At 52.1% G+C, this 27,790-nt stretch overlaps 3 protein-coding genes across 10 annotated transcripts; all 3 read right to left on the minus strand.

The window, feature by feature from the left end:
• Positions 1-125: 125 nt before the first annotated feature.
• Positions 126-12,586, minus strand: CUNH20orf27 (chromosome unknown C20orf27 homolog). Of its 6 annotated transcripts, none has more exons than XM_023537202.1 (6): positions 12,442-12,586; positions 6,003-6,119; positions 4,476-4,618; positions 2,020-2,158; positions 1,044-1,166; positions 126-814 (listed from the first exon to the last, which is right to left on the minus strand). In XM_023537202.1, exons 2-6 carry the CDS (start codon positions 6,019-6,021, stop codon positions 702-704), a joined length of 537 nt encoding a protein of 178 aa, XP_023392970.1. In that variant the 5' UTR covers positions 6,022-6,119; positions 12,442-12,586; the 3' UTR covers positions 126-701. The 6 variants fall into 6 exon arrangements, with proteins under 6 accessions (XP_023392970.1, XP_023392972.1, XP_023392963.1 ...); XM_023537204.1 differs by having other exon boundaries at positions 12,428-12,574; XM_023537195.1 differs by having other exon boundaries at positions 12,340-12,571.
• Positions 12,587-17,666: 5,080 nt separating this feature from the next.
• SPEF1 (sperm flagellar 1) lies at positions 17,667-24,941 on the minus strand. Of its 3 annotated transcripts, XM_011369790.2 has the most exons (8): positions 22,547-24,941; positions 21,197-21,308; positions 20,700-20,856; positions 20,475-20,514; positions 20,272-20,332; positions 19,970-20,093; positions 19,767-19,870; positions 17,667-19,531 (listed from the first exon to the last, which is right to left on the minus strand). In XM_011369790.2, exons 1-8 carry the CDS (start codon positions 22,653-22,655, stop codon positions 19,207-19,209), a joined length of 1,032 nt encoding a protein of 343 aa, XP_011368092.1. In that variant the 5' UTR covers positions 22,656-24,941; the 3' UTR covers positions 17,667-19,206. The 3 variants fall into 3 exon arrangements, with proteins under 3 accessions (XP_011368092.1, XP_011368105.1, XP_023392990.1); XM_011369803.2 differs by having other exon boundaries at positions 19,356-19,870; XM_023537222.1 differs by having other exon boundaries at positions 19,356-19,870; positions 20,641-20,856.
• Positions 24,942-25,136: 195 nt separating this feature from the next.
• On the minus strand, positions 25,137-27,784 carry CENPB (centromere protein B). The gene has a single exon (XM_011369814.1). It carries the CDS (start codon positions 27,774-27,776, stop codon positions 25,947-25,949), a length of 1,830 nt encoding a protein of 609 aa, XP_011368116.1. The 5' UTR covers positions 27,777-27,784; the 3' UTR covers positions 25,137-25,946.
• Positions 27,785-27,790: the final 6 nt, after the last annotated feature.

Genomic DNA, 27,790 nt, shown 5'->3' on the forward strand with positions numbered 1-27,790 from the left:
GGTGCCATAATACCTTGTTGTGCCCTTACCTTCTAAAAGAATGAGTTCAGCCAAAACTGTTCCTTTGCCTATCATCAAAGAATTGGGCGTTCTCAGGGCCCTAGAGAACAAAAATCCCGCTGGTCTCTGGTATCCAACTGAAAGTTTATTTCTTTAGGGATTTATCCCAACCAGTCATTAAAAACCAAGTAACACACATCTGGGGGAGTAGGGACTGGGAACTGCACCTCCCTCCTACTCACCATGGACAGCAGTGGGAGAGGGAAGGGGCATCAGAGGTGGCTAAAATGAAAGCAGCAGCAGTAGTGAGGACAATGGCATCACAGAGCCAGCCCCCTCCTCTCCCAGGCCCTGGCTAGAGATCCTATGGCTTGCGGGGGCGGGGGGTAAGAACCCACCCCAGGTCCTCCCTCTTCCCCCTCAGATAGCCTCCTTGGGGGCTCAACCCATTTCTTCTGGCAGGAGACTGAGGCACACGAAGAGGAGGAATTGGGAAGAGGAGGATGCAGAAGAGGCAGGGAGGTGGTACTAATGAAGGCAGAGGTGAGATGTAGGAGAGGCCTTGGCTTGGAAGCCCCTGGACACTCTAGCCCCACGCCCACCCTGGGGAAGGATGAGGAAGCCACACCATCACGCAGCATTTGGGGAGATGAGGTGGAGATTAAGGCTGAGGGGCCCCGAGGTGGGCTGGGGCGTGGGCCTCAGTCGAAGCCATGCCAGTCGCTGTGTTCCGAGTCGTATTCTAGCTCGGCACCCACGCACTTGACACCATCCAGGAGCATGGGTGTGCCATGGTGCCGGTCTGCAAGGCAGGCTACAAATCAGTATGTTAGGCTGGACCCCTGGTCCCACCCACTCCAAGGGGACCCCTCCCCTTTCCCTCCAGGCTCTAGTAGTGGGTGGGGAGAAAAACACCCACCAAGGAGGTGGGGAACCCCAGCCAGGGCAAGGATCCCTTTTTCAGACTGAAGGAAGGCAGAAACCCCTTTTTGGCCAAGTGGGTGCCTCCCTCCTCTAGCCAGATGTGCGCCTCATGCTCTCACCCATGACTCGTGCCTGCACCACCACACGCACACAGGTGCCAGCACCAGCTTCACAGGCTAGCAGCATCTCTTCCTTGAGGACGCCTTCCTTGTGCGCTGTGTACTCACACTTGATGCTGTAACCTGTCCGGGCAATCAGCACCTCCATGGCCTCTTACCCCTACGCCCTAGCACTCACTCGCCCTCACCCACCACCAAGACTGCCTTCCTCCTCCAAAGGAGCAAAGATGGCCAGGACCCATACCCCCAGGGCTGGGGCCTTGGAAACTTCTCATTCTTCAGTGAGCTCTACAAGCCTCTGGCCTGTGGGCCGCCCATTATGGCTCCAAGGGTCCAACTCAGGCTTCCAGGAAGGGGGCCTGCTGATTCCCCGAAAAGGCAGGCAGGAAGAGGGGGTAATGGGGAAAGGGCAGGGCAGGCCTTAAGCAGCTCAGGTGGCAAGAGGCAAATGCCTAAGGGGGTTTGCTCAGTCCACTTAAGGGCAAGGTCGTGAGGAGGTGGGGGGACATGAAACTGAAGCTGGGGTTTCAATACATGGTGAAATGGACACCCCAGCCTCTGGAGGGCATGGGAGCTGAAACTAGCAGAGTAAGAAGCAACCCCCAGCCCAAAGCCCAGGAATGGTAGGTTCTAGGTGGGAGCTAGCTGCCTAGAGTTCCCGAGGCCCCAGTTTTTCTTGAGGGACAGGAAAGAGGGAGGGCTGGAGGTCCAGAGCCAGTTCCTCAGTGGCTCTCATCATCCCACTGAGAAAACTATCAGGCGACAGGCAGACATAGGCCAGCAGTGTGAGCCCAGGGAGTGATGCCTGGGGCATAGACCCGCCAGGTTGCCACACTGTAAGCATCATGTCCCCAACTGCTGAGCTGCTCATCCAGTCTAAATGGGGAGAAGGGAGCACCCCATGCTCTCACTCCCACTCACGCCCAGGCCATGCTGGAGGAGGTCAGGCATCCAGCACCCTGAACAGAGGACGCACCTTCCAGGACAGGCATGATGCTGAGGAGCTTGAGGTGCAGGCTGGGAACAGGTGCCTCTCGGATGTCCTTGCTCAGTTTGTGCACCGAGGGCAGAGTGAAGGTAATCTCATACCTGTGCAGGATCTTCAGGAAGCCAACCTGCAGCAGGAAGGGTTGGGGAAGGAGGCACCTTCACCTAACGGCCTTTCCAAAGGCCTGCCCAGGTCGTGCCATCTATGACCCTGTAGGCCTCTGCATCTGCTTCTTTGGGGATCCCAGGGGTCTTAATTTCCACCACTACTCCAGCTGGTCCACACCACCAACCCAGTGGCTCCAGGCTCTTTCTGAGGACCTCACCTCCATGGCTCAGCCAGCATACTCCTCAGCATCTGTCTCACAGGCCCTATAGCTCCTTGGTGGCCCATTTTATAGACTAGGATATGGAAGCCAGGAAATGACTGGCTATAGACCTCTTGGCCACTCCTGCCATGAGTTGTACACAGCAAGGCACCAGCACTGCCTAGAAGGGGAGGTTTAAAATTCCCATGAACTGTCCCTACCACTACCAGCACTTGCCCAGGGCCAACGGCCAGTGGTGAGGGACAATGGTTCTCCAGTCACCCATGTGGAGACATAGGGCAACACAGATTGCATGGGATAGAATTAGAAACACAGACACTAGACCAATTGTGTTCATCCAGAGCTGGCCCACAGTCCTGGCACTAGCCATTGAACTCAGGCTCCTGCCTGCCCTGCTGGCCTCTGAACATGGATGCCTGCCTGCCTGCCTACTCACTGTGTCCAACGGCCCAAGCAATTTCTGTTGTTCATACACAGTGCTTGGCAACTGATGCCTTCTGGGATAGGTGCCATACTTGGAAACTCCAGTTGTGTGAAGGGTCATAAGCCAGGGTGGCTGACTAGGGTGCATGCTGTACCCACAGCTCATGTGCACACTTTCTTGCTTGTTTCAGGAGCTGGGTGGCCCTACCCCTGGGGGCCAGTTGGGATTGGCTGCACTGAGCCTTTCAATGGGATCAGGTTGATGTCGCTGCGTGATAAAGCTCAGTCCCTATGGCTCTTACACTCTGCAGGTGGAGTGCATACCTCTGAACAGAGCTTTCTGGCTGAACCTGCCAACAGTGACCCTGTGACTTTGCTGCACCACTTGCAGAATTTTCCAGGGGAAATACTCAGAGATGTGCAAAAAATACTCATCACTGCCCTATTTATAACAGCAAAAAATAGAAACAGCCGTAACACTAGGAAGAGGGAACCAACTAAATTAATGATATACATAGTAGAACACCAGGAAGTTGTAAACTCTTATGGAAAATTATTTACTGACAGAGGCAGGAGATGGTTCACAACAGAAGCAAGCAAAAAAAGTGTTACACTGTGATACCAGTTCTTTGTTTTTGGAAACAAAGCTTAAAAAAAACGCTGGAATGACACATATCAAAATACTAACCATGGTTATTTCTGGATAGTATAATTATGGGTACTTTTAAATTTCTTTTTAGTTTTCTCTTCCAATTTTTCTCTAATAGACATGAATGGATTTTGCGATGGGGAGGAAGGGAGAGGGAGCTTTTAAAGTTTTGCTTCATTCTGTTTATTCCCTTAGAGAAGTTGTCAGCTGTAGGAGAAAGGGCAAGGAATTTTGAATTGGGCAGAAATGGGAGTGAATCTGGGGCCCCCCTCAGGGTGGTCTCAGTGGACCAGATGCACTGTCCCCCAACCCCAGCACTCTTGCTCAACTCTGGAACCCTAGTTTATTGTCCAACCTGAGGGCCTCACTTCCTGTCTCCCCCAATCCATACCCTCCAGAGATGTCTTCCTGCCCCTCCCAAGAGAATGCAGGATCTGACAGTGTCCCAGCAGCTGGAGAAGTCACACTGGAGGTTGTATAAGGTGTGACCAACAGGAGAGAGGGATGCTTTACCAAGCAGAAAACTCGGGAGTGAATCAGAGGTTTGGCAAAGAAGGTAAATAAAGTCACACCTTGTTATCAGCACAATAAGCCTCATGCCTGTGTGACATACATACAGTCTTCCATTTCATTCTTGCGCCAACTCTATGGGTATGAACTGTTTTTAATTTCAGAGAAGAGGAAGCTTGAGATGAACCCAGGCCTGTGGAACCCCAGCCTGACAACCACCTTCCATTGCTATTTGTTGGGGAGATGCTGATGACAACAGAGGATAACATCGGCTCCACTGGGCTCTGCTCTACTTACTGAGTACTATTCTAAAAGCACTTATCTCATTGTAATGTCACCACCTTCCACTTTACAGATGGGGAAACTAAGGCCCAGAGAGGGATAAAGATATGCTTATACAGCCAGGTTAGAAGAAATGGAACAAATAGTCCCAGGAAGCCAGACAAGGCTGAAGCTGGCGGGGGCGGCAGGGGGGGGAAGGTGGGCCGAGGGTGGAGGAAGTAAGGCTGATGTTGGGGGTACATGTGCACATACCTTGACCAAAAAGCTGCTGTCACTCTCCTGGGTGACCATGACCACCGAGTCATGCAGCTTCTCATCAAAGTGGACATGGCTCTGGGAGCCTTCTGCATCATGGCCTGCCGCAAAGCGGATATTCCGGACTCTGGGCTTGTTGCCTAGGAAGAGAGTGGGAGTGGGTTCCAGGGTATCAGTCTTCCTCTATCCCCAGGCAACTCCCCCTTGGGCCTTTGACATCACCGAGGACCTACAGGCTGGGCTCGTTGCAAGGCTAGGCCACATCCTACTAGACACTGGGGATCATGAGGCTTGAGGCCCAATCCTCCCACAAAGAAATACCCACTCTGAGAATGGGTGTTGGGAGGAGTCAGGAATTGGCTAATATGACCCCTCACTTAGAGGGAATAAAAAAGAGACAGTCCTCCAGACTCTCACCCAGCGCCACGTGGTACAGAACTCAGCACAGGCCTCGAGATCTGTGCCCAGTGATCTCCTCCACAGGACCACCCTCCCCATCTCTGCGACTTTGTCTTCTGTGCCTGAGGCCCCTGCTGCACCTCCTGATGACCTTGACCTGGTAAGGGTTGGGGGCGGGGGCAAGGACAGGAACGGGCTCTATGGGACTTGCTTGGGGGTGGGAAAAACATACGAGGGCCAAAACCCACACTGAGCCCACCCACCTAGGAAAGGTTGCAGCTGCCCTTAACATCACTGATCACTGGCAGGAAAAATGGAAGAACCCAGGGGAGCCTCCTGGAACCCTCCCAGAGACTCCCTCCCCTCCTCTGCTTAACCTTTCACAAACAAGGCCCTTAGCTGTCCCCAGCCAGGTCAGGTTCTCCAGAGCCAGGAGGCAGGGGTTGAGACAGGCAGAGTATCAGGAGCTGGGTTGAGAGCCTGGGCTGGGGGACATCCATCTTGCCAAAAGCATGACCCCAGTCCTCTCTGCCCCCCATAGCCCCTAGGCCTCCTAAGAGCTCTGCTCAAAGTCCTTTTGGTGGGAGGGCCTGGGCTAGCTCTGGCCTGGGTTCTTAGACATTCAGTGGAGGCCGAGGAGAGCCAGCCTGGCACTTCCACATTCCCTGCTGAATGCCCCAGACCTAACCCTCAAATCTCACGGGACCACCCTTGCCTTAAACCCTCTATGAGCCATTCCGGACTCTGAATAAAACTCAAATTCCTTTCTACAGCCTGCTGTGGTTCTACCCATGTCGCCAATCTCAGTGCTCACCCAAGACCCTCACGCTCCCCAACCCCCCAAGTGGAACAGGAGGTTGGAATACAGGCACACAAGGGTACACACCTCCATAGAGCAGCACACCAAGGAGCCAGCAGGGGTCCCCCAGTTTCCCTGCTAGGACTTGAGTATGCCCTAGGACCTAATGTAAACACTGGTGCAATTATTGATGTAATTTGTACTCACATTCAGATACACCCACCCACACACAAACAGCCAATGCAGGCCCCACATGTGACAACACCCACCCCACCAGGGCCTGCCGGAAGACCCTGGAAACCCTGCCAGGCTAGGAAGGCACTCACCTTTGTTGGATGCAGCCATGGACACCCTCCCTGCCACAGGGTGAGACACGCAGCTCCTGCCAGACCACGCCACTCAAGCTCAGCAGCCTCCCATGCTCCAAGGACACCAGCAGGAGCCTGAAGGGTGGGGAGTGGGGAAGGTATGGGTCAGGGCCACCCATGGCCCGAGTGCAGAGATCTCCCTTTAGGAAGGACTCAAACCCTTGCTGCTCTCAGCAGCCCAAGTGGTGCCTCTAGCACAGGGGGCTTCTACCCCACACTCCTCCACCTACATCCCACATTCGCCAAGAGCCCTCACCCCTGCCTGACACCCTGCTGACCCAGGGCCTGGCCAGCATGCGCTGAGCTGCAGCTTCTGGGTGCCAAAGTGCCAGCACAGGACTCATATGCCTGGCCCACCTGAGGCTGGTGGGAAGGGCGGTCTAAAAAGGAGGGGACTTCTTTGGCACTTTCCAGGAACCAATTCTGGAGCTAGTGACCCCAAAGGGCTATACCCTCCTACAGCCAGAGGCCAAATTATTAAGGTCACACACCCAGTACAGCTTGGTCCAGGTCAGAGTCAACAGTATGCTTAGAGGGAAGCAAGAATGGGCCCCACGTAAGATAACACATCTTTGGAGCTTTCCTTCCAAGTGATTGGTCAGGGCCATATACAGAACAGATACCTGTGGAGTGGGTTGCCTCCCCAGCTCAGCTCCCCAAGAGCAGGCAGCCTCAGGGCAGGGGCAGAGGGAAACACCCCCAGGAAGCCTATGTGAGCTGGTGCCCAATGGGCTGAGCTGGGACCATCTCAGTATCAAAAAGAATAATGAGTGCAACTGATGAAAACAGATGGAATACATAAAATTGGAGCATTCACAGAGATTAGAAAAAAAGAAAGCAAAACAAACCCAAACCCTCATTTGTCACCACTGACGGTAGCAATGCCCTAACTCTACTCTGAAAATTGGCAATAATAGAAATAATGCAGCCTGTCTCAAGGCCTTTTCTGTAATGAAATTGCTCTGGTGGTCAAAAAGAAAGCTCTTCTTTACAGAAGAATTCTCACTATTAAATAACAAAAGAATGACCAAATGCCAAGTAATACTGCAACCCCCAAAGAAACAAATGCTGGATGGAGGCAATGAGTCAGTGGATGCTGAACCAGGAAGGAAAGGCTGACAGAAGTGGATGGTCACAGACAGATGCCCAGTGACACCAACAGATGACCTAAGGTTAAGGGGAATGACACAAGTTTGCAATGGAGGGGTGTGACATCATCCAGTCATACATGGGTCAATCGCCCCTCACAGTGGAAACTGACACACTGATTGATGCCTCCTTGATGTGAGGCAGCACCAAGTCACAGTACCACTGACAAGGGCACTGCACCTGCCCAAAGTATCTAACCTGGATCTAATCAAGCCCCTAACTCCAACTTCCAGTTTACTGAAAACACAGATGTTAGTGGAACAACTTAAATGACTTCATGAGAAAGCAATGAGACAAACCCAGATGGCAGGATATTCTGAAGGACAACTGACCTGTTTTATTTTTTTTTCCAAACCGCAGGAAGAAAAAGAAAGGGGAGGTTATTTTAGATAGGGGATGAGCAAAAAAAACAGACTGTGGGGCTGCTGCCTGTTTTTTGTAAAGTTTTATTGGAACACAACAGCACCCGTTTGTTTACATGTTATTTAAAACCGCTTTTGCACTAAAGCAAAACAAGTTTGAGTAGTTGCCAGAGACCACACAGCCTGCAAAGTCTAAAATATTTACTATCTGGCCCTTCACAGAAAAAGTTTGCCAACCCTGTTCTAGATTAACACATAATGAGACCAAGAAGGAAGGATACTCTATGGGACAAGTGACCTGGTTTTTTCCACTACACCCGTTGCAAGAAGAAAAATAAATGGGGTAAGGGGTTTCTAACTACCCATAAAAAATACATTTGGGAGATAACTGGGAAATGTAAATGGGACTGGATCTTAAATAACATTAAGAAATAAGAGCTGATCTTGTTTGGTGAGATGATGAAATTATATTCTGTAAAAAAGTATGTCCTATTTTTCGGACATACACACTGAAGTATTAGAGATGAGTGACCCATGAATGACCTCGGCTAGTCCAGGAAGAGAAACCACAGGATGGTGGCTCCATAGTGAGGGGCTAGGCCATTGGGGGACATGACCCCAAGGTCTCTTGGATGCTGAGCTGCCCTGGGAACTGAGCTGCCCTGGGAGCAGGACTCACCTCCCTCCCCACTCCTAGTGGGAGAAGCCCACCCAGGCCCAAGCCCTTCCTCATGGGCAGGGTGATCAGCTTGGGTGCCAGGAGCCCCCTGGTAGAAAGAGGAGTAAGGAGGTGCAGGGAAAGGCAAGGCTTGGGTCTCAGGAATGCAGAAGCAGCCAGGGCAGGAACAGCCCCAGGCCAGCATACTCCCACCGCACCCCCCAACTCTCCACCCACTTCCATTGGAGGCTAACTCTCAGGCCCCATCCAGCCCAAGGTGCACGGAGGGGAACTATGCCCCCACTCATCTCTGACCAGAGCCACTCTGGGGTCAACCGCAGAAGGGCAGCCCCTTAGCCCTGGGATGCTTGGCTTGTCCCCAGGGAGCCTGGCCTTTAAAGAGAGCCCTGCCCCCACCCCCACCCACTCCAGCCATCCTCTAAAGCTGTGGACTCAGAGCATGTGAAAAAAATGGCCAAACACAAGGGTACCAGGTACTCTTCTCGCCTTTTGAAGAGGCTGCTCCAGGCACGTGTCTGCAGCCATGGGAGAATGTCTACCCAATGTCCACAAGTTACCCCCATCTCCCAGGACACTTCCTGGAGGCCCAGGTGAAACTCTTAACCAAAGGCTAATGAGCAAAGGCTTCTGGGGACTCTTCACAAAACACCCTGATCCAGTACATGCAGGGCTCCTCCCTGTATTCCCCCAAAACCCACTGCCTGTTGCCTTCCTGCCCTCACCTAGGCCATCCCCTCTGCCCAGAAAAATCCTGTTCCCTCATCCACACCTTGGTTTCAGCCCAAGAACTTTTCTTAGGGTAGCACAACTGCACCCTATCCCTGCCCATCCCAGCACAGGCCTGAAAAATCTTTAAAGAGGATCCCCTTTCTCATTTCTGGGATCATTTGATATCTATGATCCCCACCTTACAAGAGCAATGACTGTTTTTGCCAAACCCTGTGTCCCCAGCACCCAGCCTAGCACCTGGCAGGGAGCACCTCTGTTCAGTCCATATTTGTTAAATGAATGAATGACAAAATTAAGGGGAGCCCAAGCACAGGCTTTGGCTGGGCCCCCTAGACACTCGTGAGAGTGACTCTCCTTCTCTTACCGGATGCTCTCAGGAAGAGGAAAGCCCCACCCAACCCTTAGCCAACGTCTACCGGGGAGAGCACACCCCTCCCCCATCTCAGAGTGTGGCCTCCCACTAGGCATTCTTCTAGCCTTGCCACAGGCAGCTGGTGACCTGCCTCTGCTAGCCTTGAGATGGAAAGCTCAAGGGCAGGACCTATATCTCATGCGCTGCCCAGAGCTCAGGACAGAGCAAGCAGAGGGAGAGAGAAGTGACTTCAGCGGCCCAGAGGAGGCTAGAAAAAGCAAGCTTCTTTTCTTGCAGCAGAAAGCCCTATCAGTCACTCTCCCCTGGAAGCCAGATTCTCATCCACACAATTCCTCATCAGAATCAGAAGGAGAGGATGTCAAGTCTCCTGCTACAGCGGTGTCCACAGGAAACCACTAGACCCCCTCGAAACCCCAGGCTGCCTCCTGTGCCAGCCAAGTTCTGAGTGTGGCCCAAGCTGCACAGCCCTCCAGAGCCAGCAGGGACATGGTCAGGAGCCCAGTAGTCCTGGTTCAAATTCATGCTGCACAAGAAAGTTACTTCATATCTCTGTGCCTCAGTTTCCTTATCTGTGGAAAGCAGTGGCCTCTTCCTCAGAGGGTTTGGTGCAGTTGGTGCCTGAAGCTGTGACAATGCTCCTCACTCCACCCCTACCTTTGCAAAGAGCAAACTCCCAAAGGCCTGGTTTCGGAAGCAACGGCATTTTCAGGGCAGCACTAGTGGAAAGGCACTTCAGGCCAATCCTGGAACAGCCAGGAATGGCCGGCAGGGTGGGCCCCAGGGACTTTAGCCTTCTTAGAATACAGCTCAAGGGTTGAAGGGGCCTCCCTCCTCCTTCCCTTCTTCTGCCTTCCCCCTCCCCCACTCTCAGGTCAGCCAGGTCCCCAGGGATTTCCAGAGAGCAGACTAATGGGAGCTTGCTGTCCTCCACATCCAGAGAGACTCACAAGGCAGATTTGAAAAGTGTACATCCAGCAAAACAAAACAAAACAAAACAAAACAAAAAACACTCTCCCCTCTTAGATGGGCTATCAACAGGTCAAGGGTGGTACCATGGACAAGTCACAGAATGAGGAAGGCCTGAAAGCTGGAACAAGGGTTGCAAGAGCTTCTCTGGCTCTCAAATTACATTCACGGATATTGGGGGAACCTTCTCTCTGGGGGACACAGAGCTGCCAGCTCAGCTTTAGAGAAAATGGCTGCTTTGGGGTTACCCTACCCAGGGCAGGGCTCAGCCAGGCCCACTGGAAATCTCTGGTATGAAGAACAGGCCCAGAGTCATGACAAGTGGACAGACAGAGATGGACAGATGGACAATTACATAAGAACCCACAGTTCTCAACCCCCTAGACTCCTGCTTGCTCAGGGTGCTAGCTGCTACTCCAGGCTGTCCTATGCTGGAGCCCAAAGCTCCAGATTGGAGGAAAGGGAAAGGGGAAGGGCAAAGACAATTTGTCCCTGGCAAGTGGAGCTCCAGGACCTGCCACCTTCTTTCCCTCTTCCCCACAGCTCCCCGCCACACACACCACCTCTCTGCAGCCCCTAAATCCCAGGCATCAAAGGGGTCAGCCTCAGCTTGTCCTCTGCTTTGTGACATGTAGGCATGTCCGCAAACTCTTGGGGCCTCATTTCTCATTCATTCCTCAATCCCCATTCTCAACCTGTTCCAGGATTTAGGAACTCCACAGCTCTCCACTCTCCCCACACCCCTAGCCCTGGGCTCAGTCCTGGTTTAAGCACTCAGTCTATCAGAAGCACTGTCTAAACTTTCATTAAGGCTCAAGCTTGTAAAAAGAATGCCCACTGAGGTCACAATGTTCTGCTGACTCCAGAACCTGATATAGGACTGGACACACAAACAAGACTGGAGGTCAGGTGTGGCTGTGGCAGTTTTACATCAGCTCAGTCTGTCTGTGACTCCATTTCCTCCTCCCTCTAGCAGGCCAAAGGTACAAAGATAAGTATGTGTGTTCTGTCTCTCACAAATGGGTGAAGCAGGGGTGAATTGGGAAAGGGACCCCTCATCATATACACCCTCTTGTCTCCCCAAGAAGTGCTGCCCTCCTCTTTCCAGAATTACCTCCCCACAAAACCCCACTCCAAACTCTTAGCTAGAAGGAACTTAGACTGCTCTATCCTCCAGACCGCCTGTCCTACCCAGGCCCTGTTCTGGGCCTGTGACCTGATGGTCCCAACAAGTAGAGGCCAGGCAGGGTCCAGAGGGCGTCAGCTGCCCCTGACCTTTTCAGTTCCCAAGGAAGGGAAACGCCTATCCTCACTTCCCAATGCCAAAATTCAATAAGAAAGACGACCCAGTATCTTCTTTCTCAGTCCAGCAGGACCCTTGCTCACTAAAAAGTACACTGGTCCGGAACCTAAATCGAATGAATCCCTCCTGCAGCGTGACAACTGGGAGGTGCAGGCCAAGTTCCCAGACGCACCAGGGCCCCGGGTGTAGCACCCCTATCCCCTCGCGCCTCTATCCCTGTGGGTGTGGCGCCCCCGCCCCGCCTCCCCGCCATTCTCATCCTTTCCGAGAAGAGATGTAGCTAAACAACCCTCCCCATCACACCCCTCCCAGGCTATGAGGCGTTGTTGGCTCAGTCCCTCAGAGATAATCCTGTGCCCTCCCCATCCTCACCTCTGTTGACGCAGAGTCTTCAAAGCCCGCAGTCCCCGACATCACTGCCTTCCTCCCAAAGGGTGCCGAGGCACGCGAAGCCCAAAGGGGCTACTCATCCAAGGTCACACAGCGAGGCGGTAACAATAGTGGTGGAGGGCGGATGCTGACGGCCCTGACCCCATTACGCCCCCCCCCACAGTGTCACACGTGCCCCCGACAGTGCCCCGCGGAAAACACCCCAGCTACTACAGCTAACGGTCACCCACGTCCCCGGGGCCTGACATCTCCCTAGCTCAGATGCCAGGGAGACCTCCCGGGCTCCGCCCGGACAGCGGAGCACCACCCCCGCACCTCGCCAAGACGGATGGGGTCTCATTCACCGACTCTCTGGGACAGAGGCTCAGCAGAGAAGGGGATCTCCGCGAGCAAGGAGGAATCGGGAGGTGACGGGAGGAGGAGCAGTCTCACCGCGCGGGGCTCACCCTGGGGCCAAGCCGGGACGACCGCAGCTGCAGCGGTGGCGGTCGCAGTGGCAGCCGGGGTCTCAACACCCAACACGCGGGGAGAACCCCGCTCGGCCGCCGCCCGCTTCACGGGCACGCCCCCCGTCTCCGCCCATTGGTCGACTGAAGGGGTGGGGCGAGGATGCTTCGGACCAATAAGCGGGCGCCAGAGAACCGCCAACAGGCTTTGCGCCACTGCGTCACGTGCAGAGGGCTCTGCGGTTGCGCCATGCGAGACCTGGCTTACCCTGGGCCGCGGGATTTATCGCGGTGAGGGCAAGCGGCTGGACGGCGTCAGGGGCCAGCATGGGGCAGAAGGGAGAGCGGGAAAGAGAAGGGGCTCGAGTAGGCCACGCCTGCATCCCATCCTCAGCTGTGGAGTTTACCCCTCCCTCCTTGGCCTCAATTTGAAAAGGGCCTCCCCTAGGCCCTGCCCCTAGGGTGAGCGGTCGTAAGGAGGGGCTCAGGGCTAGGTGAGGCACCTGAAAGTCTCTTCAGAGCCCTCATTGGCAGTCGATACACGCATCACTAGATCCTGTTCAGAATCCGCTCTGCAACCCCCGGGTTTCAGCCTCTTCCCCTACCATCCCATCCCCTTGCCTCGGAGGAAGCGCTCCAGCGCGGACCTGAAACGCGTCCTGCGGGCCAGGATAAACATCAGTACAAAGAAGGAACGTGGGGAAGGGGTTGGGAGAACCTGTGCAGGCGCCCCGGAGACTGCAGCCTCTGCTCCCGGTCTCCATGGAGGCGGTCGCTATGGCAGCAGGATGCGCCCGGCACAGCGCCGGGGAGCGGGGGTGAGGGGGAGCGTGGGCGCCAACGCTGAGCCAGAGGAGCGAGAGGCGTGGCCCTCGGGTCTTTAGAGGTTCTAGAAGTAGCCCTTCCTGCAGATCCTTGAACAACACACACACCACCACCACCACCACCCCGCCCCATTTCGTTGGCCGGGACAGTCCCTAAAGTACCCGCGGGAACCATCCAGAGTACGCAGCTCCCTCCTTCCAACTTAACAAGGGTATGGATGAAAGGAGCGGCTGAGGGCCAGCTTCCTTTCAGGAGGATCGAGGTCGCTGCCTTTGGGGAGCCCTCAAGGCTTCTGCCCTCCGCTGGATCCGTCTCTGGTCTGCACACTGTTGGCAAATTAATTTTCCTAAGCTATTGTTTCCATCGTTTCCTCCCTTGCTCCAAAGCGCTCCATGCTCTGCTACTGTCTCCAGCAGAGCCTCACAAACTTTTAAGCAGTATTTTGGGTGATATATGCGCACTCTGGTGTTTGAGATGCTGTCCTCCAGCGCAGGCATTGGGAGATTTCCGCATTCTGATCCCAGCCTATCAGCTCCTGCCAGATGCTATCTCACTACCCAACCCCACCGTTCCATGCTCCCTGCTATGCTACCCCTCCAATTGTATTCCCACGTCTATTCCATTCTTCAAGGTCTAAAGTTGTCAGTGTGCCCAAAGTAGGCTGCAGCTGTATTTTGTTTAGCCCGTATGGATTTTTAAAAATTCTAATTCTTTTTCTTCCTCCTCCTCTTCTTCCCCTCCCTCTTCCTCTTTTCCCTCTATCCCCTCTTCCTCTTCTTATTCCTCTTTTCAAATATTAGAACATCCAACAACATGGACTCACCTTCCATCCTGGCATTCCAGCCTGGCACCAAAGTCTGGCACATCAATTTGCCATAGTCCCCACCAATCCCTATTTTCTCACATTAATTTTACTTCCTTTGTCTGTGCAGACATTTGATTTCATGATACCCTCCTTATGCTACCTTCTCACTTTTTTAACTCTTCTCTTATGGGCAAAACTCACCCTCCCCTTCAAGACCAGATTAAGGCCTGCCTTTTTGTGTGTCTTTTTAGCCAACTCCTCAAAACCATCTCTGGCTCTTTCAAACAGACTAGCTGCTAACTCTGGACTGCCTGGTGCTACAGTAGTCTTCCCCCTATCTGTGATTTTGCTTTCCATGGTTTCAGTTACCTGCCATCAACCACGGTCCCAAACTATTAAATGGAAAATTCCGGAAATAAACTATTCATAAGTTTTAAAGAGTGCACCATTTAGAGTAGCATGAAGAAATCTTGCATTGTCCTCTCCTTTTCGCTGGTTATATAAATCCACACTGTATATACTAGTCACTTAGTAGCCATCTCTGTTATCAGATTGGTTATCAGAAAGAAAGAGGCTACATGCACATTACATTTATTACAGTATATTGTTAAAATTGTTCTATTTTATTATTAGTTATTGTCAATCTGTTACTAATTTATAAATTATGCAATCACACATTATACAATCTGTGCCTAATTTATAAATTAAACTTTATCATAGCTATGTATGTGTAGGAAAAAACATAGTATATATAAGGTTCAGAAATATCCGTGGTTTCAGGCATCCACTGGGGGTCTTAGAATGTATCCCCTGTGGATAAGGGGAGATTACTGTTTATTGTATTGTATATTCTAGTACATGTCTTGGTAAACATATGGATGCATTTCTCTTGAGTTTATACTGAGAATTAAATGGAATTGCTGGAACACAGCCATGGTGGCTTTATAATGTGTCAGCTCAGCTAGGGTGAACTACATTTCCCAGAATTCTCTTCCATATATGTTTCCAATTAGGGTGAGCCACAATAGACATTTTTGCATGAGATTTGGGTGAAAGAAAAGTAGTGACTATATTGTTTTTTACACTTGCAAGCTCTAGGCAGGAGCTTTGTAGCCTATGCACTTTGTTACTGATCTGCTGGCTCATCTCACTGAGATGGGTTAGCAGCCAGGTCTGCAAATGTCTCACCTTTCCCTGGATCCTTCTTCAGCTTCTCTGACTCCTGAGCCAGATGAGAAAGGGCACCATCTCTGACAGGATACCCACATAATCAAGTTTGGAGGCAGTGGGAACTGACGTGAGTTCCAATTTGTCCTCCAGGGTTCCAGCTTGTACCCATGGGTTCTGACTTGTCCTTGCTCTCCTCTATTTTATATCCATCTTTCCTTCCCAACCGCCTGAGCTGTGGACTTGAAGATCCAATATAAGATGCAAAACAACAGCCTTATGGGGCATATTTAAAAGTTACGTGAAGTCGAAGTCCTGTAACAAATCCTTTCTTCTTCTCTAATCGAACCCTAACTGATAAAATAGCATAGGCATGTGTTTAGTTTTATATGAAACTGCTAAACTGCTTTCTGAGATGGTTGTACTCAGTTACACTCCCATCAACAGAGTATGAGTTGCTTCACATCCCCCTCAGTATAAAAATTAACAATTAATTTTGTAAAACCATGACATTGCTAACCAATGGGTTATCAGTCTTTAGTCTCTGCTCTGAACCATACCCTTGTGGTGGACAATTTCACAATAACAAGATTACAAATGCATGTATTCTTTGACCTACCAACACCAGTTCTAGAATTTATCATACAGATACACTTGTACATAATGCTAAATTATGAATGCATGAGGTTATTCATTATATTATTATTATTAACAAAAGATTAGAAACAAATCAAATGCCCATAAATAGAGAACTGATTAAATAAATTTGGTACAGACAATAGAATTTTATATAGCTTTAAAAGCAGAGGAAGTTTTCAGTGTACAGATATGGAAAAATCTTGTATTAATCAAGGTTCTCCAGAAAAACAAAACCAGTGGGGCATAGAGATATTTACTATAAGGAATTAGCTCACATGATCATGGAGGCTGGCAAGTTGCAAGATCTGTAGGATGAGTCAGCAAGCTGGAGACCCAGGAGAGTCAAAGATTTAGTTCCAGTTCAAAGGCTGGCAGGCTCAAGACCCAGGGAGAATTGATGTTTCAGTTAAGAGTCCAAAGGCAGGAAAAAAAATAAAGAAAAGAAAAGAAAAGCTCATATCCCAGTTCAAAGGCCATCAGGCAGGAGCAATTCTCTCTTAGGGGAGAGACAGCATTTTTATTCTATTCGGGCCTGCAACTGATTGGAAGAGTCTCACTCACATCAGGGAGAACAATCCACTTTACTCAGTCTACCCATTTAAATGTTAATCTCATCCAGAATGTTTGACTAAATATCTAGGCACCCTGTGGCCCAGTCAAGTTGGCAATGACATTGACCATCGCATATCCACAAGAGAACTTGTTGAGTGGAAAATTAAGATATAGGACAGAGTCTGTTTCCCCTTTATGTTAAAAAAAAAAAAAAAAAGGAAGGGGTAAGATAACAATAAAGGTGCATATTTGCTTATATTCATATAAAGACACTAGAAGAATACATAAAAACTAAAGAAAAATGTTACCTATTGGAGGTATGTGGGGACCAGGTAGAGTTTTCACTTTTTATGTTTTTTAAAAATTATGTGCGTTTTATCTATTCAAAACTTTAAGTAACAAAAAATTTTAAATATCTTTTTTACCTGCCATCTCCCCCTCTAGGACTGTGAACACTGGGGGAGACAAATCATGTTTTATACTTATCTTTGTGTTTCTGGCATTTAGTAGAGAGTAGACACTCAATAAACATTTGAGGAATTAATGTATGAATGAGCAAGAAATCTGATTTAGTGTGGGTCAGAAAGGGGAGAGGGGAGTGAGAAACAGAGTGGGAGAAATATGGCTGTGGCTGTCAGAAGTTTAGAGAACAGTAAAGATACTTAAAGAAGAGTTATAGAATATAATGTGTGATATAATCCACCTTCATATTTATTCCCAAGAAACATTCAATAAAATTCTCCATTGCTTTTTGGGTTTGATCTTCAGGGTTTTGAGATATGATTGTGGGTTGAGACAGACTCAGGCATATCCAGAAACTAAGAATGGGGAGGGAAGGACTCAAGGAGGAGGAACCTCCAGGACCTGGCCCAGCCTCTGCTATGGAAGAGGCCAGCATACTCTTAAAGGGATGACCCCAGTCACTGACCTTGCATTCTGGGCCCATTGTGCTCTTGTCAAGCAGAACCATGCCCTATCCCGCCTCCTAGTCTCAGCCCCTTCACAAACCATTCCTACCAGCTTCACAAACAGGAGTGTAGAGGTGTGGTCTATAGATAAAAGGTTCAAAGAACAGAACTATGTAATCCCAGTACAGACTACGGAGAAAGAATGGTGCTATATGGCTGGGGTCAATATGTGTGCAGGGCTGACCATTCATTTGGGGAAGGCAGAGGGCTGGCTGAAGCCAATGTTAACCTAAAACCAGCCTAACTGCAAAAGAGGGCACAGACCAAGGTCAGGAGTAGTCATCAATTTTTATTTTTACTTTATTAGTTTAGGAATTCAGGTAAACAAAATTTGACTCCACATAATCCTTGGTTCATGACATTCTTTTCCCACTTGTCTATAAACAGTCCTTATGAAAACCTATAGACCCATCACCTGCCCTAAAAACTAAAATATTACAAATAATATTTCTTGCATCTCTGCCCTCTGCTTTCTCTCAGAAGTAATTGTTATTCTAGATTTTATTCCTCTTTGCATTTTCCTCCTTGTAGCCAGCTTCTAAAATGGTTCCCAATGATCTCTACCTCCTGATATTCACACCCATGTGTTCCTCTCCCCTTGAATGTGGGCTGGACTCACATAGAGAAGTAAGTACGACTTCTCATAAGTAGAATGACAAATACGTTGGATGTCACTTCTGTGATTACTTCAGATAAGAGTGTAACTTCCATCTTGCTAGCAGATTCTGTTAACTCTATCCCTGTCTGGCTTTGAAGAAGTAAGCTGGCTACTGGAGATGGCCATGTGGCAAGGAAGTAAGGGCAGCCACTAGCCAACAATCAGCAAAAAAACTGAAGGCTTCGGTCCAACAGCCCACAAGAAACAACTCTTTCAACAACTTCCAGGTGAACTTCCCCAGTCAAGCCTTCAGATGAGACTACTGCTCTGGCCAACACTTTGATTACAGCCTTGTGAGAAACCCTGAAGCAGAGGACCCAACTAAGCAATACCTGGACCCTGGAGCCACAGAAAATATGAGATAATAAATATGTGCTGTTTTAAGCCACTAACTTTGTGGTAATTTGTTACACATTAATAGATAATAAATACACATTCTTTTCAATTCTTGTGCTATTACAGAACATTTTGCTATGATCATTGCTATACATGTGTCCCAGACATACAGAATACAGAGCTTATGTTTCCCCCAGGTACATGCTCAGTATATGCCTAGGAACAGGACTGTGAGGGCTCAGGATTTACAAATGTTCAATGTTGCTGGTAGTCCATAAATGATCAGAGTCAGGGTCATACCATGGCTATAGCATCTTGGTCAAGGTTGGGAGTCAAGCTTGTCTTCATTCCATAGAACTGGAGATCAGTCTATGGACAAGGTTGGGAGTTGAAGGTGAGTGTGTGGTGACATTTGGGGGAAAATCTGAAGCCTGGGTTTGAACAGAGCTGGAGGACACTGTGAGGGTGGGTTTGGGGGGTCAGTCTAAGTAAGGTCAGAGTTAGAAGTCAGGTGCACAAGACCTCACTCCTGTGATATCATCAATAACCAAGCAGTAGCCATCTAGGACCCAGCTACCCACAAGGTAAGACCTACTCTGGGCCCAAAAGGCTCTTTCACTCAAGGAGCGGGGCAATACCCCGCTGCCCACAGGGATAGAAGTGGAGAGAGAAGGCAGGAAAGCGAGCACAATACCTTTTTTTATTGGGTGCAGCCCTGGTCCATATACCCCATTCTCAACAGTACCCCATGAGAAGGAAGGGTGATTGGTATAGGCACAGCCAGTGTCTTCCCCACTCCTGGCTGAACCCACTCCTCACCCCTTCCTTTCCAGCGGCTGTGCTTTCCAGCCGTGAGATGGGTCCCAGGTGAGTGCCCAGGAGAGGCAAGGGACTCCTTCAGCTGCCCGGGGCAGCTTCCCCCATGGCCCAGGACACAGAGAACTAGCCTGGATGGAGACATTGCTGTCCTCACAGCTGGGAGGGGACCTGGTTCTAGAGTTGTAAACTGAGCCAGGGGACCACCTCTCAAGGCCCAGCACAGGGAGCGCCAAGGCAGAGCCCCCGGTGTCCGGTACTGCTTTGGGGCACACGCCAGATTTCTGCACGTGGCTTCTGGGTTCTGGAAAGCGGTCCATTCTCCTGACCCGGATGGAGTGGAAGGAGGTGGCTTAGTCTCGGGGCTCCGCTGGGAGGGCTCCGGTCCCACCATGCTCACCCCCACCCCAAGGGAGGGGCGCGCTCCTGCCCCAGGAGGCTCTTTGGAGATGCTGGCTCCGCCCGCCCGTTCATCTGCCCGTCGGTGGGTAAGTCGGTCGCAGCGTCTGGGCTCTGGTGGCTACTGGGGCGTCCCCGCGCGGCCCGAGCCGCCGCTCACCGCTGCTTACGCTCCGCCTGCTGGAGCCGCCGGGAGAGGTCGTCGATGCGCACGTTTTTGAGCTGGAGCAGGTGCTCCAAGCGCCTCACCTTCATCTGCAGAACCTGGGCCGCGCCACGCAGAGGTCAAGCCCAAAAGCCGGCTGCCCTCTGTCCCCGCCTTTGCTGGCCCCAAGTCCCCGCACCTTCCCAGTACGCCCTCACCTGCACGGTCTCCTGCGAGGCCAACAGCTCCTGCTCCCTTTCAGCGATCTGGAGGACGAAGCTTGGGTCGCCGTGAGGCACCTGGTTATACCCCGGAGGCCCGAGCGCTGGCAGCCGACCTCTCCTGGGGTGGGAAGCAGTTTAGCGGAGGCCTAGACCTTCTCCTCCAACCTTTCCAGTGCCCCTCAACCAGGCTCATCCCCTCCTCCCGTGTTCCTGCCTTCCCTACCCTCCCAGGAGCATCCCAGCCCTATGTAGGAGATTGCTGAACTGGTGAGGTTAGGAACTCCCAGCTTCCTTACCTGAGCTGCCCCCTTCCCTGGGGATCTGGGGGACCTTCCCCTCCAGCCTTCTGGGACAAACCTGAGAAGAGGTAAGGAGAGGAATAACTGTTGTGGAGTCCTATTTTCCTGTCTTCCCCTAACCATGCTCCCTACCCCGCACAGAAAAGAAAGACAGGAAGAAGGCTCCTTCTGGGAAGGAAGAAAAGTAAAGGCCACTTTACCCACATCCATGTAGCCCGTGCCATCCTGTGGAGCCAGCTCCTGAAAGAAACCCGCCCCCCGGGTTGCACTGTGAGTTCTGGCTAGCCCAGCCCCAAGGAGCCCCAGGTCCCTTCATCTGTTGCCCACGCCAGGCTCTCTTTAGCCAGGCTCCCTTTAGCCAGTCACCCTTCTTCCACATTTGTTGCCAATATGCAGTGGGAGGAAAAGCTTGAGTGGGGTGGCACCTGTAAGGAGCCAGAGCCCTGTTTCCTGCGCCTCTGCCGCTCCTCCAGGCGCTGCCTCAGAGGAATGAGCACCAATTCAATCACTCCTGGGGCGCACTGTGCGATCTTGCGCATCACATCCTCTGGTACTGAGAAGTTCAGCTTGTTCAGCACTTTCCTGGGGAGTAGACAAAGGGATGGCAGATGGGAAATGAAGTGAGGGGGGTGGGAGAAGGAAGGGGGTGCAACAGTAGCAGTCCTGGGTACGCAACCCTGGGGGAATGGAAGGGGACCACATTTGAGCCCAGTTCTTGGGTGTCTTGAGTTTCTTTGTTGCCTCCCCAATAGAAGAGTCCCTTGATTTTGTTACCAGACAGTTCTGTCTGCGTTGTCCCTCCCCACCCTGCCACCCAGCCTGGGCTGCAGAGACCATAGGAGGTGGAAGGGCTGCATCAGCCCTTCCTGGAAGCCCAGAATAGGGGTTGGAGATCCTCTAGTGCACCCAGATATTATGCTACCTGTTCAGGTGACTCCAGTTGCTGAGCTTCTGCTGGAGAGAGTTGGCAGGGACATAATTGTGCATCTCCACCATCTTGGGGAAGTAAAACTTGATGACTTCTGCAACCAGGACTGAGGCAGTGGGAGTGAGAGCATACATAAAAGGTGGAGGGATGGGAAAGGGAGAAGGAGAAGGGAGAAGAAATGGGTGGGATGAGAGAATCAGGGGTGGCAGAGTGGTGGGACCAAGTAGAGAAGTAGAGATGAGGAAAGGGAAAGGATGATAGGGAGGGAGGGGTAATGGAGGAGAGGGGAAGGAAGTCAAAGAAGTAAGATCAGTGATTAGCCAGAGACTAAGCCTCCAGCATACCCCAGAGGGGCTGCATCCCCTCCCCATTACCTCAGGGCATATGAAAATGTGGTCTCTAATCTTGTAACAGAAAATGAGTCTCCAAGAGAGCCCTTTCGGAGCTTGGGGCCCCACCCTAGGCATTCACATGGATATACACACATACTCCAACACCAAAGTCCCAGGAGAGAGACACAGACTCACATGAGCAGGCACATGTGATAAGATTCCCCCTACAGATGTGCCATAGGACAGAATGTGTAGACATACAGGACACACACATACCCTGACACATAGGTGCACATATAGCACACACACAAACATACAGAGATACACAAACACACAGAGATGCACAAACACATAGACAGACATACTTCCATTAATGGAGTTCCAAGAGACAGTCACCAACACACACACACACACACACACACACACACACACACACACACACACACACAAGTAGAGTCACATATGCACCAATATACACATGTCATCAAAATCCCAGGAGACAGTCTTAGACACAGAAACACTTACACAATCACAAAGAAATGCATATGTGCACAAGACCCCCCTACACATACATAGCATAGAATATGTCAATACACATATGAACACACATACTCCAACTCCCACAAGACAAACAGCAATGAGCCTGCACACACACACACAGAGATGCACAAATACATACTCAGATACACATCTTAGTCATTAAATCTCCAGGAGGGAGTCGCAGATTCACAAACTCAGAGAGAGAGAGATACACATAAACCCCACATGCATAAAGTATGGAACACGTAGACATAAGCCCACATTCCCACAGATGCAGATAGAACACACACACACACACGCACACACACACACTTCTACAATTGAAGTGCTAGGAGATAGTCTGAATGCCTCCCAACAACACACTCCAGAAGTACACAAGCATAAAGAGACATGTATGCACACAGACCCCAACGCACGTACATACAAAACAGAACGTGTGGACACACAGGAGCACACACACTGGAGCACATACCTCCGTCACTGAAGTCCCGGGAGAGATTTCGCTTCGGCCGGGACAGAGGGATGTTGTCTACCCACAGGTACAGCTGGTGCAGCGCCTCCTCGTCCACGTTGCCGGCCATTGGTGCCCTCGGCAAAGCCAGGCAGTTCCAGCCGAGCAGAGTCCAGCCCCAGCCTTACTACCTCTCCAGCGCCTCCGCCCTCGCCACTGCCGGCACCGAAATCCGCTTCTCTCTAACTCCAAGACTCCCTGCCCAGCTGGGAGCGGACATATTGTTTTCTGAAACCATGGCAACCATCCATGGCTGAGGAGCAGAGGCTTCTGGGAGTTGTAGTTTTCCCCCTGCTACCTCCTCTTAGGCTCCAGATTTGAAAAGGTGATTATATGTGACTTTGTCTACCCTGCCTCCCAAGAAATCACCTCTGCATCCATGCCGCCTGCTGACCACCCATTGGCCCACTCTGGAACCTGACAAAGCCAAACAAGTCCCAGAATACCTGCACCAGCATCCCCAGGGCTGGGATCCTCCTTCTGGATCCTTTAGTGATCAGTCCCGAGTAAAAGCAGCATCCCAATGTTTGTCAGATTTATCTGGTTGTCCATTGTTAATTATCTGCTGCTTCCCATCTGTATTGTATGATAGGCTGTGTGACAGTGCCTCCTTTCTGCGTCCCTCCTTAAAGTTCATAGGACCATCACCACTCCCTGCTTCCCAGCAGTGTCCTGGTGGGGCATTTAATATGTAACCCAGACTCCCAGAGAGAACACCAGGGCTCAAGGCCAGTCCATTGGACAGATCATTTAACTCCTTAACCCTATTACCTACTTTGTGAAATGGGATCGTCCTCACCTATTTGTCTCAACAAGGTAATGGGGAGAATGAAAAGGGTATTTCTAGACCTGTATTTTTATGGGGACTGCCGGAATGGGCGTTTGTTATAGGGATAAGAGCTGCAAGAGCTCCTGTAGATACTTCCACATCCCTCGTCTTCCTCCAAAGAGCTATTCTTCCATGAGTCAGAAATTGATTTCCGTCAACAACCAGTTCTATTTCGAAAGAGGACAACCTTTAGGAGAGTTAGGAAGATAGGTCCTTCCTTAGTGAAGGGGCACAAAGTAGCAATAAAGGGCCACTTTTAGGGTCAGCCTGGGGAGAAAGCTTGCTTCTACCGGATTAGCAGGGTGGCTTTGGGCACATTACTGGACCTCCCTGTGCCTGTTTTCTGATGGTTTTACCTACTTCATAAGGACTTTGTTAGCATCTAAAGCGCTTAGTACAACACCTGGAAGGTGGCAAAGAGCCCTATTAACATCAATGCTATCAATAATGAGATGACCTCAGTTCTAGCAAAAGAGGTGTTCTTGTAGGCAGGAGACAAATGAAAGGGATTTACCTTGTTGGTATTTGAGGTCAGGGAGTTAGATTGCCAGGGGCATCTGGGGAGGTTCTTGCTCTTACCTTACTCTAGAGCAGGCCAGCAGTTAGGCTGGGCTTCCTCATGACTTTCTGAGGGTGGGGCTGATGGTAAGGGGAATTTTAACTACTTGTTGCTGTCACTTACAAAGTCTTCAAGGCCTAGAAGGGCCAGATGTGTTGAAAGCCAAGTGTGAAAGTCACTTCGCCTACTTGTTTTAAAGTCATACATAGTGACCTTGTCTTTCTAGAAGGGACCATGCTCAGGGCAGGAGACAAAGATAACCTGAATATCCATACCCCCTTAACATTCCAGGGTGGGGAGAGGAAGAACTGCAAAAAGGTTGGGGGGAGGGAACCACAGGGGTGATGTGCCAGCCCTAGTGAGGTGGGAAAACCGGTTTGGGGCCCAGAGCTGCCAGTCCTATTCAAGTTCAGGCCCTCCCCTAGCTGGAACTGCTGGGGCCTGAGGGCCTCAATGCTGGAGGGCCAGGGAGGCAGGGGCTGGCCCTTGAAGGAGAAAGGGGATAGGATCAGAGAGAGCCTGTCTTCTCCTTTGGATTAGGGGGCCCCCTGGAGGGCACCGCACAGGGAGCTGCCAATTCATCTTCAGCCTTTTGGTGGGCAATCTGTCCCCAGTCAATATCACCTTTCTGCCATTGCCCCTAAGGATAGTCACCAGGCTTGGAGGTGCCAATCACCAAAGAGTCTACAGGGCTCCCTCTTAAGGCACTAAATATGCCCTGTATGCCCTCCAAACTCCAACCTGGACCACAGGAGCTGCTCCAACACTCTTCTTTCTACCTTCTGGCCCCATTCCAGCAAGGGCCTTCTTTAATGAGCCTTGATATGCCTAGTTCCCAGGCGCCTATAGTTTAATTTGTCCCAACAGGAACTATTGGCTTCCTCCCTCCTGTCCTAGCCAACTGACCCTAAGCTTCTAACCCCAAAGCAGTGCACGGCCCAGCTTCCTCAAACTCATGCCCAGGCAGGTGCATGAAGACCCCCACCTCCCGAAGCCTAAGTAACACTTAGATATGGAGGTGGCCCCTCATTCTAGTCAGGGCCTAGGCTGTGGCCACCCTCTCAACACTTGCTTCCATGTCCCACCAGAGCAAGGACCAAAGGGAACCAGAGAAGAATGTGTCCCCAAGAGAGACGCAAGCCCAGACCATGAAGGATGCACCCTTGGCTGTTAAAATGTTCACCCCCACAAAAGGGGGGTGGACAGATTTATTGAATTCAAACTGGGAAAGGAGCGGCCCCAGGCCCCCCACCCAGGATAAAACCCTGCCAGAGAGGGAGGAGAGGCATGGGGCCTGCAGCTGCCCACAAAGGAAACGCCCATTACAACTCCCCTGGAGGGCCTCTTGGGAACCTCCAATCTGGAAAGAAAACCAAGGGCCAAAGTAATATGGACTGGGCCAGAGAAAGGGATCAGGGAGGTGGGAAAGCAGGCAGAGGCAGGCTCAGGAGCCTGTGGTGAGTTAGACTGTGCTTCTCAAGGCAGCCTGGGGGTGGGGATGGGGGGCTGCCAGCCTCGTGGGGGCTTAGGCTGGACCTTCCTCTGAAGCCCTTCCCAGAATGGCTTTGGGGTCCCCCCCACCAAAGACCTGGTGTGGACGGCAGAGGGGAGAGGCACTCTCCGGCCAGGAGCTTCCAGGGCCCACCCCTGGCCGCTACTATGGCCTAGTCCACTGATGGCATGGTGTGGTAGCACCGGACAGCTCCCCACCCTCCCATCTGGTCCCCCAAGCCCAGGGACAAATGGGGAGGAAAGAGGACTCTGAGAAAGAGGCAATAAGCAGGCAGTGAGGCTGACCCCAGCCCCAGGCCCTGCCAAGGTGACTGGGCCTGTCACAGGGCCCAGGGAACATCATTAAAGAATCTGGGGCTCCCCACTCTGACTCCATACACAGCGGCTGCCCACCCAAAGAGTCCTTTGCCCTGGGTTAGTGCTGCCACATCCGGGTCAAGGGCATGGCTAGGCCTATTGGCTCAGCTTTGATGTCCAAGACCCCGAACTCCTGCCTGCCTGGCATGGTTCTTCCTGGTCACGTGGACCAGATCATGTTCCAAGTGAAGGATGTGGCTCTGCACGCGGTCATCAATGGGGAAGGAGGTCAGGTACCTCTTGACCATAGCAAAGTAAGCCATGGCTTCCCCAAAGCTGGGTACGGGCACCTCGTCGCCATCTTCATCATCATCTTCGTCATCTTCGTCATCCTCATCATCCTCCTCTTCCTCACTGTCCGACTCAGAGTCCTCTTCACCTTCCAGGAAATGGAGGGTGGGGCACTGGGCTTCCTCCTGGGCACCATAGCCCCCGAAGCTGCCACCAGCCTCCACCACCCCCTGGGCCCAGTCCTCCGCCTCCAAGCCCTCTGAGGAACTCTCCTCCTCCTCTTCCTCCTCCTCTTCATCACTGTCATCGTCACCCTCCTCTTCCACCTCCTCTTCCTCCCCCAACTCCTCTCCTTCCCCCCCTTCCTCCTCTTCTTCTTCGCCTTCCTCCTCCGCCTCCTCTTCCCTCTCCCCATCACCCTCCTCCTCCTCTTCCTCCTCCTCCTCCTCCTCTTCTTCTTCTTCTTCTTCCTCCTCCTCCTCCTCCTCCCCCTCGCTCTTGAGGGCAGTGGTGATGGTAGCATTTGGGCCACCCCCAAAGCCAGCCTCCCGAAAGCAGGTAGCTATGTCCGAAGGCTCCACTGCCTGCCAGGCTGCAGCCACGAAGTGCAGGGCCTCCATGAGGCCCAGCTGCAGGCCTGAGCGATCCTGGCCCTCTAGAGCGGCCATGGCCTTGAGCAGCATAGCCTGGCGGTAGTGGCCTTTCACCTGTTGGACCACTCCCCGCTCCAGCGGCTGCACGGTGCCCGGCGGGAAGAAGGCCAGCTGCACATGCCGCAGGCCCGACGTATCCAGGGACTGGGCAGCCAGGCGGCCAGCTAGCAGCAGGACTCGGCGAGACTCTGAAGCCATGCGGGTGTCTAGGGCCTTCAGGTACTTGGCCAGGGCTTGAGTGGTGACACCACCCTTAGAGTTGGCGGTGTAGTCACAGGGCAGTCCGGTTTGTCCTGCACGGGGCTTGGCTGACTTGCCTGCCACAAGTGGGGGCAGCTTCTCGCTGCCGTCGGCGTTGGCGCACAGCAAGACACTGAGGCGCTGGGTGGCCCTGCGCGCCCGTCCATCGCTGCCGCACAGCCCCGCGGCCTGATCGGGCAGAAAGTCGTACCATAGACTGGTCTCAGTGGCGCTGAACACGTCCTGAGAGGCATAGCCTTCGGCCACCGATGGCGGCTGCTCCTCCCGAGCGCGCCAGCCCGTTGTACCCCCGCCGCTGCCCTCCGAGGGCACCGCAGGTGGGCTGGCGGGCGCTGCTGGGGCCCGGGAAGCAGTGCTGCGAGACCGGGCGCGGGCCACGCCGCTACAGGACACTACTCCGTGACGCCGGCGGAAGCGGTCCAGCCAGCCGTTGGAGGCGGTGAAGTCGTCCATGCCCAGCTCCTCGGCTATCCGCAGCGCCTTCTCCTTGAGGATGATGCCCTTCACGGGCAGGCCAGCGGCACGGATCTGCTGGAACCAGGCAATGAGCAGCCCTTCGAGCTTGTCGTAGGGGGACAGCTTGTTGGTCTTGCGACAGGTGGAAGCCACACCGTACTTGCGCTCCGACGCCAGGATGGCGCGCTTGTTCTTCAGGATGGTGCTCAGCGTGGACGGCGGGATGTTGAAGCGCCGCGCGATCTCGCCCTTGCGCAGGTCCGGGTTCTCCTCCACCTCCTGGATGATCCGTGACTTCTCCCGGAACGTCAGCTGCCGCCGCTTGGGGCCCATCCCGGCGCGCCCCC

This window comes from Pteropus vampyrus, unplaced genomic scaffold (assembly GCF_000151845.1).
Source record: "Pteropus vampyrus isolate Shadow unplaced genomic scaffold, Pvam_2.0 Scaffold7, whole genome shotgun sequence".
In the NCBI taxonomy this organism is placed as follows: domain Eukaryota; kingdom Metazoa; phylum Chordata; class Mammalia; order Chiroptera; family Pteropodidae; genus Pteropus; species Pteropus vampyrus.

Coding starts and splice junctions, on each gene's coding strand:
- SPEF1 (XM_011369790.2), bottom strand. CDS start 22,655: ATGGCCGGCAACGTGGACGAGGAGGCGCTGCACCAGCTGTACCTGTGG. Junction 21,309..22,546: donor CCGGGACTTCAGTGACGGAG/GTATGTGCTCCA, acceptor CCACTGCCTCAG/TCCTGGTTGCAGAAGTCATC. Junction 20,094..20,271: donor CAGGGAAGGGGGCAGCTCAG/GTAAGGAAGCTG, acceptor TTCCCACCCCAG/GAGAGGTCGGCTGCCAGCGC.
- CUNH20orf27 (XM_023537202.1), bottom strand. Junction 2,159..4,475: donor ACAGCAGCTTTTTGGTCAAG/GTATGTGCACAT, acceptor TTCCTGCTGCAG/GTTGGCTTCCTGAAGATCCT. Junction 1,167..2,019: donor CATCATGCCTGTCCTGGAAG/GTGCGTCCTCTG, acceptor TTGCCCGGACAG/GTTACAGCATCAAGTGTGAG.
- CENPB (XM_011369814.1), bottom strand. CDS start 27,776: ATGGGCCCCAAGCGGCGGCAGCTGACGTTCCGGGAGAAGTCACGGATC.